At 44.4% G+C, this 13,756-nt stretch overlaps 1 protein-coding gene and 1 long non-coding RNA gene across 2 annotated transcripts in view; both read left to right on the top strand.

The window, feature by feature from the left end:
* The first annotated feature begins 4 nt into the window (after positions 1–4).
* LOC121135152 lies at positions 5–2,033 on the top strand. The gene is made up of 2 exons (XR_005872353.1): positions 5–324; positions 1,557–2,033. It is a non-coding gene; the product is annotated as an uncharacterized LOC121135152 (long non-coding RNA).
* A 2,601-nt stretch (positions 2,034–4,634) lies between these two features.
* Vps36 (vacuolar protein sorting 36 homolog) overlaps positions 4,635–13,756 on the top strand; it is a 23,890-nt gene continuing 14,768 nt past the window's right edge. Inside the window, exons 1-3 of the mRNA XM_005087633.4 lie at positions 4,635–4,791; positions 11,495–11,563; positions 13,179–13,249. Of these exons, the coding sequence (XP_005087690.1) occupies positions 4,696–4,791; positions 11,495–11,563; positions 13,179–13,249 (236 nt within the window). The 5' untranslated portion in view covers positions 4,635–4,695. The remainder of the gene's footprint in view (positions 4,792–11,494; positions 11,564–13,178; positions 13,250–13,756) is intronic.

Below are 13,756 nucleotides of genomic sequence, written 5' to 3'. Positions count from 1 at the left end.
ATTGAACCGACCAATGAGCGCGGAGGGGCGGGGCTGGACGAGGGGCGGGGCCGTCCCGGAGTCTGTGGAGTTGGCTGCCGGTGGCGTGAGGTTTTCGAAAATCAAACAACGCTCTTCCAGCTGGATGGACTGGGGCGGAGCGGGCTCGTTGTATCCTCAGGCTGTAGCAGCACTAGGGTTGACAAGTCCGCACAAATCTCCAGACACAGCCCGAGTAAAGGCAGAGGACAGCAGATGGCTGCTGGCGAGCTCACCCAGGGCACAGCTTGGAACGTCCCTGAGGAGTACTGATTCACAACTGCTCTTTGGAACTGCCTAGCTGAAGTGAGTGGGTTGCCATTACATGTCGCAAACGAGATGAGCCCAAGTGTTAGGCGTCCGTGTTTGCACAGCTTGCGAACAAAATCTTAAGATCTACCTTTGTGCTGTGATTTTATTGAAACTCTCTCAGTGTACCTACCACAGGCTGACCTAAAACTGGCAATCTTCCTTGGCCTTCTGAGTGCTAAGGCGACAAGTGTGTAGCTAACTAACCCTTTCCCTGCATTTGTGAACTGCAAAAGGGTAGGAGAAGAAAAAAAGAATATAACTTTTCCTCTGAGGCAGTATATAACTCTCCTGTGAAGATAAACTAACGCTTGTTGGATCTGTGTGTGTTTAGGTATGCTACTATAATCGTTCACTCCCATCATTTAAACATGTCACCTATATAAAACCCAGACAGTGGGGCAGTGGTGGTTCACATCTGTAACCCCAGCCCTCAAGGAGATGACATGTATGAAATATATTCCCGGAAAGATGCTGCGTCTTCAAACTGGAACTTTTTGCAAGGCTGATTAATTGATTAGAACCTCAGTGATTGTGGAGAGGTTGGAATGTTGCCGGTCCAGGGTCCAGCTACAATTTATCTTGCACTATCTTTAGCTACTCAAGTGACTTGTTCCAAGTGCACTGCCATTGAGCTATATCCCTGGTGCTTCTGTAGTCTCTCTCTCTCTCTCTCTCTCTCTCTCTCTCTCTCTCTCTCAATATCCTATTTTAGTGTAGCTTTCCCAACAGCTCTTATTTTTAAAGACACCACTGCTGTTTTAGACACTCACTACAATACGACTGATTGCGGAAGTTCCAGTGGTGTGCTGGCAGGTCTTGGTTGTCAACTTGACTGGATCTGGAATCAACTAAAAGCTAAGCATTTGGGCATGTTTTGGGCATGTCTGTGAGGGACTTTTCTTGACTGGGTCATCTGAGGTGAGAGGACCTATCCTGAATCTGGGCACACTTGGTGGAACAACAAGGACACGAAGGAAGCTTTTGCTTTTTGCCTGCTTGCTCTCACTCGCACTGGCATGTTCATCTGTCCTGCTACAGAGGGTGTCTGTCCCCTGGTATAAGAACTTTCATCTGTCCTGCTACAGAGGGTGTCCGTCCCCTGGTATAAGAACTTTCATCTGTCCTGCTACAGAGGGTATCCGTCCCCTGGTATAAGAACTTTCATCTGTCCTGCTACAGAGGGTGTCCGCCCCCTGGTATAAGAACTTTCATCTGTCCTGCTACAGAGGGTGTCCGTCCCCTGGTATAAGAACTTCTTCAGCGTTCCAGTGTAGACTGAAGACCAGCAGCTCTCTAAGAATCCTCCAGAACTGCAGCACCTGATTGATACTGCTGAGATTCAGTCTCGTGGACTGAACAATTGCTGGATTCTTGGATTTTCCATTGGGAGACAGTCATTGCTGGACTACTAGGGCCAAAGACTGTAAGCCAGACTAATAAGTCATCCTATCAGTTATGTTCTATTAGCGAACCTTGATGAATACAAGTACATTGTTATTTTGGATGGCTGGGGAGATAGCTTACCTTCCAGGCATGACGACCTGAGTTTTGATGCTTACCAACCCAGTTAATTTTATGTCTTCGATATTCACCTTAATAGTTGTTAGTTGTGTGTGTGTGTGTCTGTAGTTAAGCCTGGAACAAAAGAGAAATTATGAAGACTTCAATATGCTGAGATAGTAAGAAAGCCTTTGAGACTACTATATTTGTCTTTTTCTTTTTTCTCTTTTTTTTTCCCCGAGTCAGGGTTTCTCTGTGGCTTTGGAGGCTGTACTGGAACTCTCTCTCTGTAGACCAGGCTGGCCTCGAACAGAGAGAGATCCATCTGTCTCTGCCTCCCAAGTGCTGTGATTAAAGGCATGCACCACCAAGAGACTACTATATTTTCAACGTGTCAATTTCTGCCTAACTTCCAAATGTGCCCACCCCAAGACCATTTTTTTTGTGATTGTAACAAAATCACACCATTCCCCTTGCCTTTTCTCCCTCCAAATCCTACAGTAGACTCCTCCTCGATCTTTTTTGGACATGCCAACATGGATGGGGGAAAGCCCACGAAGCGGCAACCCCACACAAAGAGCAGCTTATTTTTAAACACACACAGCCATTCCACAGTGCCGGGTGGGAGGTGAGGTTCTTTTCTAAGACGTCAGAGAAGGCGTCTTTCAAAACAGGTCACCGTCAACACAGCTGACTATAAATGTGGACATAGGATTGCTGTTGCTTCCCCTGCGGGCTCACGAAACAAGTTAGTGCTTGTGGAAGGACAGGGTGTGTCAGTCCTAAGGACAGAATGATGACAGTTGGGTAAAAAAGACTAAAGTGAGAGACTGAACCATGGAGATGACCAGGCAGAGACCTGGCAAGATTGGTATTGATAGGAATCTCACTGAATTCAGAAAGGAGGAGGCTCTGGCAAAAATGTCCAGTGTAAGAGTAGAGCACAGAGAAACTACAGAAACTAAATAAGCAGCTAGAGTCTCCTCTTGGACTGGAGGACCCTATATTGTTATTTAAAGATTAGTAAGAAATACAAAGGATCTAGAATAGGCAAGACAACTGTGAAATAGTACCAAGCTGGAGCAGGAACGTTATCTGTTTTCAAAACTTATAAAACCATGATGACTGAGACAGTGTAACATGAAGACAAACAGTGGAATGCAACAGATTTCAGAAATATAACCAAGCTATCTGGCCAATAGATGTTCACTGTTTCCAAAAACAACAGTCGTGGTATCTGTATTCCAACATGCAAAATGCTAACTTTGACTCAAATTTGAAACAAAACAAACACTGACAACCTCAAGATAAAACATATACCTTATAAAAGGAAGAAAACTACAAAACAGAAAATACAGGAAAAATGCTGTTGGGCAAATATTTCTTTTTTAAAAAATATTTTTTACTTGCATGGATACCTTAATTGCATGTATATCTGTTGCATCAAATGTATGTTTGGAGTCCTTAAAAGTCAGAAAAGGGCTTTGAATCCTCTGGAATTGTAGTTACAGGAAGTTGTGAGGAGGTGCCATGTGGGTGCTGGGAATTGAACCTGGGTTCTTTGGAAGTGCTCTTAACCACTGAGCAATCTCTCCAGCCCCAAACACTTAAGTGAAACTAAACCCAAAAACCACATCTCCCCTTCCCTTCCCCCTCCCTGCGTTTCTTCCTTCCCCTTCCTTCTTTCCTTCTTCCCCTTCCTTCCCTCCTTCCTTCCTTTGATCCCCAAGATACTTTTTCATGTGTGGTATTTTGTTGTTGTTTGTTTTTAGGGTCTTGCCATGTAGCCCAGGCTGACTTGGAACGCTCCTCCTGTCTCTGTTTCCCCAGGTGTTAGGATTACAGGTGTGTACTACCATGCCTGGTTTGAAGAACAAGCTATGTAACACTGGACAGAATAATAATCAATGCAAGCCTTTTGCTCTAGCTGGGCAACAGGCATGGATCCATGCACAGACCTTCACGTCGGCAAAACACCCATACATACACATTGCAAGTTAGTGACCTAAAAGCTTCAGGTGGACGGAAACTCCAGGCAGGAAAGTTGCCTTGAATGGTGACACCTGTGGGCTGTCAGGATGGAGGATGACGCCTCAGATAAGATTAGCATGCCAACCTGAATTGGTGTCCATCACTTTGAGACGGCAGGGGAACTGACCTGCATATAGACTCTTCCATTCCCGAAGTCCCCTTTTCCAGCCCTATAAAACGCCCAAGCCCCCTGCACTATGTGTACAGTCTCTAGTCTCTAGGAGGGACTGATGTCCTCCATTGTCCTTATTAAATGACAATATGCTTGGGTTCGGCTTTTGCTTTATTTCCATGTCACCTCCCTCAATCTAGATCCAGTGCACGTTATTTTTAAAGGCGCCGTGGGGTGGTTCAGCTGGTAAAGGTGCCTGCTGCCAAGCCTTGATCCCCAAGATCCGCAAGGTGGAAGGAGAGGACACGGTGTCATGAAGTGTCTTGTGCCTCCTACAGTGGAGCCCTTGCATGTGCCCCACCCACACAAACACTCATAAAATAAATACAACGTTATGAAAATTAGTCTAAAACAAAAACCGGAGAGAGGAGCAGAGGGCATCACCTAATACGCTGATTACAGATGTATTAAAAACAATTCCTGCTGTCAACACTATTTGAAAAACAACAAAAAATAAGTCGTCATGTACTATCAACGGGCTTGGCAGTGACAGAAAAACAAACGCGCGCACAAGTGGCCGCCGCCAGGGGGCGGTCCCTCACGCCGGGGGTGGGGGAGGAGGACCGCTCGCTCCCGGCCGCCCCACCCCCGCCGGCCACCAGGGGGCGCCGCTCGCAGCCCCGGAGTACGGGCGAGCGGCAGAGGCCTGCCCAGCGGCGGCCATGGACCGCTTCGTGTGGACCAGCGGCCTCCTGGAGATCAACGAGACGCTGGTGATCCAGCAGCGCGGGGTGCGCGTCTACGACGGCGAGGAGAAGGTAGGGCGGAGGCTGTCCCGCCCCGCGGGCCCTCGTGATGGGCCCGGCATGGCCTCGTCTTCCGCCCTGGGCTCCCGGCCTTCGGCCTCAGGGCCCGCGGCGCACGGTGGACGGCGAGCCGGGGCGCGGGGGACCGGGGTGGGGGTGGAGGGGTCTGAGCCCGGGACAGCCCAGTTCCGTCGTGTCCGGAGCGCGTCCCCGGAACGCCCTCCTGCGGCATGGGTGATGGATTTGTTCTGGGCTAAGCGGAGGTCCGTCCGTCGTCCGAAAGGATTTCTGAAGGAGGCAGCGGGGTCCAGCCCCCTGGGTTTTTTTCCTGTCTGCTCCGTAGGAAGCACTTGCAGGAACCCACTTTAGGAGGCGGTTTGGCGCTGCGTTTGGTGTTTGTGGAGTAAAGCTGTAAGCCCTGCCTTATAATGCAAGCGTAAATCTTAAGAGATCGCAAATGATAAGAGAAATACCGAATGCAAGTTTATTTTGTACCCACTGGAAACTACGAGCCGTCCTATTTGATTGAAATGTACGACCTGAAAACGGGGCAGAAGAGCTGGCGTTCCCACAAGCACGTTTACTTTCCATTTTCACTTGCTGCATCCCCCTCTTCCTCGCTGTTGTGGAAATGAAGCCTTCCTCTATACTTTGTATACACCTTTTCCTGGTCAGTGCTTACAGATGTTGGAGGCGCATGCGATGTTTGGCCTGGGTCCCCTGGGTTTCCTAGGGTATGTTTCTGCGGACTGTACTGTGCTTTCTGAGTCGGGATCTTTTCCGAAACGGCTTGAGTAAAGTTTGATTTGCTTTTCAAGGAGCTCAGATTATTCTGGTTTTGAGTAGGAAATGCAAACCAGTTTAGCTCGCCTGTCAGGTTGAGAGGATAATCCACGGGAGAGCTGAAGGGAAGGAAGAGCTGAAGGAACTATAGCAAAGTTTCGTCCCTGGAGCAGCAGCCTTTCACCTATCCTCCTGTTCATGGACGTGGGACATAACTCTGGCATGAGTTTGAAATGTATATCCTAAACTTTAATTTCAGCAAGATAAAACAAGAACTGGTCTGCTCTAAGGGAACATGGTGCACTACTCAGTTAACAAAACATTTGTTTTGAAAACGTGAGTTTTTACTATCAACAAAGAGATTCTTAAAATATTATAAACTCAGCTACTTGGTTTTGTGTAAATCAGACTAGCCAAGACACTTAAAGTTAGGCTGAGTTGCATGCTGGAAGTACTTGAGCTCTCCTTTCTATTTAATTGTGTATAGGTGTGTGTGCACTTCAGGGCAGGTGTCAGCCTAGGCCAGAGGTGCTTCCCTGGAGTTGTTGCGACTTACCCTGTAGGTGCTGGGTCCTCTAGAAGAGAAAGCAAGTGCTCTTAACTGCTTAGCCATCCCTCCAGTCCCCCCCCCCCCTTTGAGACAGGTTCTCTGTATGTAGTCCCGGCTGTCATGGAACTGGCTATATAGATCAGGCTGGCCTCAAACTCACAGTGATGCCTCTGCCTCCCAGTGCTGGGGATAAAGGCGTTGGTCACCACTGCCCAGTCTTGTACTTCTGACTCAGAGGAAAGCACAGAACTTGTAAGTCTTCTCTGATTAAGTCCAAGTATTCTGGTAGACTACTGTACTGTTTAGGTTTTTTGTTGTTTTTGCTTTTGTTTTTTTTGTTTGTTTGTTTGTTTGTTTGTTTTTATCAACACAACACAAGCCAGGGCCATGTGGGAAGAGGGAGCTTCAGTTGAGAAGAGGCCTCTCTCGGATTTTTCTGTGGTCAGGTCCGAGAGGCATTTTCTGGATTAATAATGAGTAATGTGGGAGGGCGCGGCCGGTTATAGGCAGTGCTGCCCCTGGTCCGGGGTTGTATAAAACAAGTTGGAGACCCCCTAGGAGGCGGCATTCCTCCCTGGTCTCGCTTCAGTTCCTGCCCTGACTTCCTTTTATGACGGATTATAAACTGTAAATTGAAATAAAACCCTGTCCTCCCTAAGTTACCTTTGGTCAGTGTGTTTATCATGGCAACAGAAACTTAATTATGACAGATACCCAGAGTGCATTGAAACTGATGGTTCGGCACATCTTTAGCAGTGACGCCATTATTCATTACTAACATCTTGCTGGCAATACTGGTGGGTCTTATTCTGAGGGAAAAAAAATGTTTTAAAATGTGTCACTGTCTGTCGGTGGTGGTGCCTGTAATCCCAGCATTTGGGAGGCAGAGACAGGTGGATTTCAGTGAGTTCGAGCTAGTTCCAGGACATCCAGGACTGACACAGACAAACCCTGTCTCAAAAAACCAAAAACAAAACAAAACAAAAAGTGTGTCAAAAAGTGTTAGTTATCTGTTATCTGTGGACTTTTAAAAGGCATGTTGGGGGGCAGGGAGTGGCAGTGCAAGACTTTAATTCCAGCACAGGAGGCAGAAGCAGGTGGATCTCTGAGTTTAGGGCCGGTCTCGTCTAAAGATTGAGTTCTAAGACAGCCAGGGCTACACAGAGAAACCCTGTCTTGAAAAAAACTACAAAGGCATGTTCCTGTGTATGATTGATTTAACATTAGACCAGAGTTAACATGAAGTTAACTATGCCAATGGCAGGTCTCTTTGATTGTTTTTTCAAACTAATAATATTGGTTAGGTACATGTACACACACACACACACACACACGAGAGAGAGAGAGAGAGAGAGAGAGAGAGAGAGAGAGAGAGAGAGAGAGAGAGAAGAAAGAAACTTGAAATAACAAGCACACCACTGCCCAGAAGTAATTACTTGTGGCATATTGCATAGGTTTGCTATAAGGGTGGTATGTGAACATTTTACTTTTTAATGTAATATAATATCACGGGTACCTTACAGTGTTGTTAACAGAATACATAATTTTAACTTCTATTTAAGCGTGATACAAGGCTGGCCAAGTGGCTCAGTGGGTAAGGCGCCTGCCAGCAGGGATCTGAGTGACCAGCTCTCTGCAGCTCTTCAGAGATGTCCTGATCTTGGGATGTGTGTCCTAACACCCATAGTCACACAGATCCGCGCACTAAGTAAATGTTGAGGTTTTCTCGATTGGTATTTAATAATGCTCCTATTGGTTACTTGTTTAATAAGAATTTTTTACATGCATACAATGTATTTTGATGAAACTCACACCCCCACTCCCTTCCCTATCCCCACTATCGCTTTCCCCTCCTAACTTCATGTGCTCTGCTTTTTAAATCCATGGAGTCCGCTTAAGTGCTCTGTGTGATTGTGGGGCCATCTACTGGAGCATAGGTAAGCTCTTGGGTCCCATCCCTGAAGAAAACTGACCCGCCCACTTCCAGGAGCCTCTCTTCAGCTGGGAGATGGTCCAGCTTCGTGAACCCCACCCCCATCCATACTATGATGTTATCGGGCTCATAACAGGCATTAAAACAAACATTCTTAACCACATGATTCTAAACTCACAAGAATTCTGGCATTATTTGTAATAACCTGAAATCTTACTAAAATCTTTCTTCATGAGTGTGTGGAGTGAGATAGCCTGAAAATAGGCCCAGCCTCGTAACGTTAGAGATGACTGAAAATGATTCAAGCAAGTATTATTTTATGGAAAATTCTGCTCTCTAGTTTTAGAGAAATAGAAATGTCATATTTATATTTAACAGCATTGACAGGATTTGATTTGTTAATCTCTTGGATCCTAACTCTAAATCGGTTTATTATCTAATTTTTAGGGATAATAATCTATGAAATTAAAACTTCAGTCATAGCCAGGCGTTGGTGGCGCACGCCTTTAATCCTAGCACTTGGGAGGCAGAGGCAGGCGGATCTCTGTGAGTTCGAGGCCAGCCTGGTCTACAGAGCAAGTTCCGGGACAGCCTCCAAAGCCACAGAGAAACCCTGTCTCGAAAAACCAAAAAAAAAAAAAAAAAAAAAACTTCAGTCATACAGAAACAGACGCCATCTTTTTCATACTATTATACAATAGTATTTTTGTTTTTTGTTTTTGAGGGGAAGTGGAGAGAACAGGGTCTTCCACAGCCTCCGTCAATCCTTCAGTTTCTATCTCCAGAGCGAGGGGCTCACATGCAGCCACACCAGTTTTTGTGGTGCTGGGAACCACCTGCTGGGAACACCTCTCCCCTCTCCTCCCCTCCCTGCTTTTCATGGATGCTAGATTAGCAATTCATCGATTGAGGTCCATCCCAGTACATACCAGAGTTTTAAACAACAGTGCATCTTACTCAGTTGGGTTGTTATAACACTGTTAGCCAGGCTGGATGGCATAAGCAGAGACTTCCTCCTCACAGTACTGTGGTGAGAGTGTCCTAGATCTAAGGGAGATTTGGGACTTTGAGGTTCCTCATCTTGTCTTGCAGATAAGCAGCATCTCACTGGTGCACCTCAGCCTTTCCCAGGTTCGTGCCTGCAGAGAGAGAGCACACATCTGTTGTTCAGACAATGACTGATCCATCATTGGGTCCCCATTGCATGACTCTATGCAGGCAATGCAAGCATAAGCACTTCCCAATGGCTCTAACTCAAAATACCATCATACTGGGGTTCAGTTCTCAGCAACAATCACACACGCACACAATAATATATATTGCACATGTGTTATATGTATGCATGTATATACACACATGTATATATGTATATATTAATGTGAACTTATTGTGTATATTCTTTTCAATTTTATTTATTTTTTGCTTTAAAAAAATCAATCTAGAGATTTTATTGGTTCTTAGCATACCTTTCACATTTTCACGATTTTGAAATTTGAATGAATAATAGCCAGGCATGATGTGTACGCCTTTGATCCCAGCACTTGAAGGGCAGAGGTAGGTGGATCTCTGAGTTTGAGGCCAGCCTGGTTTACAGAGAGAGTTCCAGGACAGCCAGGGCTACATGGTGAGACCCTGCTCCCCCATTCCAGAAAAAGAAATCTGAAGGATTGATAGTTAATGGAATCCTATCAGATATACTTAATACACAATACTCACTTTAATGAATACTCTAAGTAGACAGTCTGCATATTCATTTTAGTTATTGCCTGTAGTCCACCATTCAGGGATCCATTTTCCTCTTGGTGGAAGTTTGAATCCCCCCATTGGTTTACAAAGACATCAGTGGATGGCCTCATCCATCTTATGGATAAATAATAACTTGTATTTGCATTTAGCTTACTCAGTGAGGCTGGGCATTGTTTAATGGGTATACACTTCATCATTAGTTTCTGTGAACTTTGCTCATTTTTCTAGTGGATTGCAGGCTGTTCCTTTCTTGGATATTAGTTGTGTTTATTTCCCCTAGTCGGCCACTTATCTTCTGTCTTTGCTGTTCAAAGCTTTTGCCATCAATAGTTTATGGGTGAACATCTGAATATAATTGATTTTTTTTCCCCTCAGTGCCAATGGGCTTAATGCTTTTTGTAGAAAGGCTTCTCCAATCTTGAGACTTTTTTTAGATATGTTATTTTTACTATTTTTTAAAACAATTTTTCATATTTTTTCCTTTTCATAAAAGATTTTGCCAGGCATTGGTGGTGCATGCCTTTAATCCCAGCACTTGGGAGGCAGAGGCAGGCGGATCTCTGTGAGTTCGAGGCCAGCCTGGTCTACAGAGGAGTGCCAGGATAGGCTCCAAAGCTACACAGAGAAACCCTGTCACGAAAAACCAAAAAAAAAAAAAAAAGAAAAAAGACTTTTATTTATTATGTATTCAATGTTCTGTCTGCATGCTATAAGAGGGCATCAGATCTCATTATGGATGGTTGTGAGCCACCATGTGGTTGCTGGGAACTGAACTCAGGACCTCTGGGAAGTGCAGCCAATGTCTGAGCCATCTCTCCAGCAATTTTTTTTCCCTCTTAAGTATTTGCTTCCTCTAGAATTTGTTGTGGCGAGGTGTTATCAGTGACAGGGATTGAGTCTCTATTGCTGTCTCTTATATATGTTTACATCTACTTCTGGATTTTCTTTTATAAGTATTTTATACAATCTATTGTCAAACCATGCTATAAAGTGCAAGGTGGGGGGAGGGGCTAATGGAGAGATGCCTCAGCAGTTGAGAGCACACACAGGTCTTCCAGACCATGCTTTTGCTCCTAGTACAAGAACAGCTCACAGCTGCTTAATTCCAGCTCCGAGAGGCAACTCCGTCTTCAGGCCTCGGCCGACACTGTCGGTCATGTGACAACGTGCACACACTCACACAGACACACACTCACACACTGAATCCTTTAAAAAGGAATCCCTTGCTTTCTTCCCTCCCACTCCTCCACCCTTCCTGGAGATCATGCGTGCTTACTGTGCTCTCATTTAGGCCTTCCTTTTGTTCTTTTTTAGAGACGCGTATGCCCACACCTGTAAAGCACATTTTGTTGCAGAATTTCATCCTATGCAATACATTGCAGATTCCTTTTTTTTTCTCATCAGCTCTGCCTTAGAGTTCCATGATAGCGTATGTAATACTGCCTCATCGTTCTTCTAACTTTGGCATGTGTGCTGTACAATAGATACATTTTATTTAACTATCCCTGATACTACATGTAGATTACTTCAAATTTTGCCATAATTTTATAATGGCAATGTGTGTGTGTGTGTGTATACATATATATACATATATAAACCTCATTCTAAAATATTTAACTTCATACTATGTGCTTACTGGGTAACGAAATCTGGATAATGTGACATGATATTGACATCTTGTAATAATGATCTTACCATTTTAGATAAAATTTGATGCTGGGACTCTTCTTCTTAGTACACACCGGCTGATTTGGAGAGACCAGAAAAACAATGTGAGTTTAATGAGTTGTGTGAACTGGAGTGTGAATTGGAACCAAGGGCCTTGACTATGCCCAGTGTGTGCTTCTATCACTGAATCACATGCTCGGCTATTCCCCGCCCCCCCCCCCTCCGTTTAAGATTTTGTTTGCTTTCTCTTGTTTTGAGACAGGGTGCTACTCTTTAGCCTAGTCTGACCTTGAACTTGCTATTATATAGACCAGGCTGGCCTCAAACTCAAAGAGATCTCCCTGCCTTTGTCTCCCCCATGCTGTAATACTTAATTCTTTTTTCTTTTTCTTTTTCTTTTTTTTTTTTAGAAAACCTCTTTTTTAAAAATTTTATTTATTTATTATGAATACAACATCCTGCCTCTATGTATGTCTGCAAGCCAGGAGAGGGCACCAGATCTCATTACGGATGGTTGTAAGCCACCATGTGGTTGCTGGGAACTGAACTCAGGACCTCTGGAAGAGTAGTCAGTGCTCTTAACCTCTGAGCCATATCTCCATTCTTATGTTTTCAAATACCAGTTAGAATTGTTTTACTTTTTTTTGTTTCTTATAAGAAATATTACCTCTGTGAGTTCGAGACCAGCCTGGACTACCAAGGGAGTTCCAGGACAGCCTCCAAAGCCACAGAAAAACCCTGTCTCGAAAAAAACCAAAAAAAAAAAAAAAAAAAAAAAAGAAATATTACATCAAAGTTTTTTCATGTAAGTTCATTTTAATCTGAAACTTGAACAAAGCAAATGATGAGTTATTTTACATTGGATATGGATCCTACCATTCATATTTTACCAAAAAGAAGATATTCAAATTTTTTTCATAAATTTCACTTGAAAATTTAGTTGGTAATAATGATTGTTTTACTTTACTTAAAAAGGCCTTATTATTGGTTTATTGATTTACATGTGTGTGCCCACGCGTAGGTGCAGGTACCTAAGGAGGGCAGAAGAGGGCATTCCCCGCACTAGAGTGACAGGTGGTTGTGAGTTGCCCAACATAGGTGCTGGGGACTGAACTCTGCTCCTCTGCAAGAGCAGCAGACACTCTTAACTGCTGAGCCAGCTCTGCAGCCCCATGTTACTTTTATTTTTTGAGACAGGGTCTCACTGTATGGCTCAGGCTGGTCTTGAACTCCTTTTCCTCAGATTCACAAGTACGGAAATTAGAGATATATCACCTCCTGGCTTAATCACATTTTATTTATGTGAGTGGGATATAACACTGTGCCCATGTGGAGGTCAACAGATAGTTTGCAGACTTCTCACTTCCACTCTATGAGTCCTGGGGACTGAACTCGGGTTTAGGCTTTGGGGCCGGCGCTTTTACCCACTGAGCCATCTTGCCCGCTCTGCACCCGCTCTTAAAACTCTCCTTGTGTTCTCCCATGCACCACAATGGCAGCACGGAATTTTATTTCAATTTTCCTTAAGTTTATGAAGGAGATTGGAAGTGTAGCTGTGGTAGAGTCCTTGCTAGGTGTGTACTTTCCTGACCCTGGCGAAAGTGAGCAGCTTAGTTAAGGAATACAGCCTTGATGTTTTCCTCACAGGGAAACGGCATCTGGACTTGATCTTCTGACGTGGGTAATAGAGCTCTTTTTTTTCTGTTGGTTTCCTTGTAGGAGTGCTGCATGGCCATTCCTCTGTCCCAGATTGTGTTTATTGAGGAGCAGGCAGCTGGAATTGGGAAGAGGTGAGGCCTAACAATCTTTTTGTTGTTTTGTTTTTTCAAAACAGGATTTCTCTGCATAGCCCTAGCTATCCTGGAACCCACCCTGTAGACCAGGCTGGCCTCGAACTCACAGAGATCCATCTGCCTCTGCCTCCCAAGTGCTGGGATTAAATATGTGAGCCACCACTGCCCAGCACAAGGTCTAAAAGTTTTATTCACAAAAAGCATTTCTCATCACAGTATTGGTCAGTAGGTTCCTTAAGGTTATTTTTCTATCTTATATTCATTCTTGAAGTTTTAATTTGAAGTCTTAATAAAGTAGTAAGGTTTGCTGTTAATTTATGAGGGTCATAATAAATAATGTGGCTCTACTTTTACTAATAGTAGCACACACTTTCAATTTCAGCATGTGGAAGGCAGAGGCAGGTGAATCTCTGTTGGTGGTCAGCCTGGACTGCATAGCAAGTTCCAGGCTTGCCAGAACTACAGAGTGAAATCCTGCCTTAAAACAATACATAAATAGTAAGT

Source organism: Mesocricetus auratus, unplaced genomic scaffold (assembly GCF_017639785.1).
Source record: "Mesocricetus auratus isolate SY011 unplaced genomic scaffold, BCM_Maur_2.0 Super-Scaffold_100031, whole genome shotgun sequence".
Lineage (NCBI taxonomy): Eukaryota > Metazoa > Chordata > Mammalia > Rodentia > Cricetidae > Mesocricetus > Mesocricetus auratus.
The sequence above is the reverse complement of the archived record's forward strand: the minus strand, read 5'-3'. Positions and strand labels throughout refer to the sequence as shown.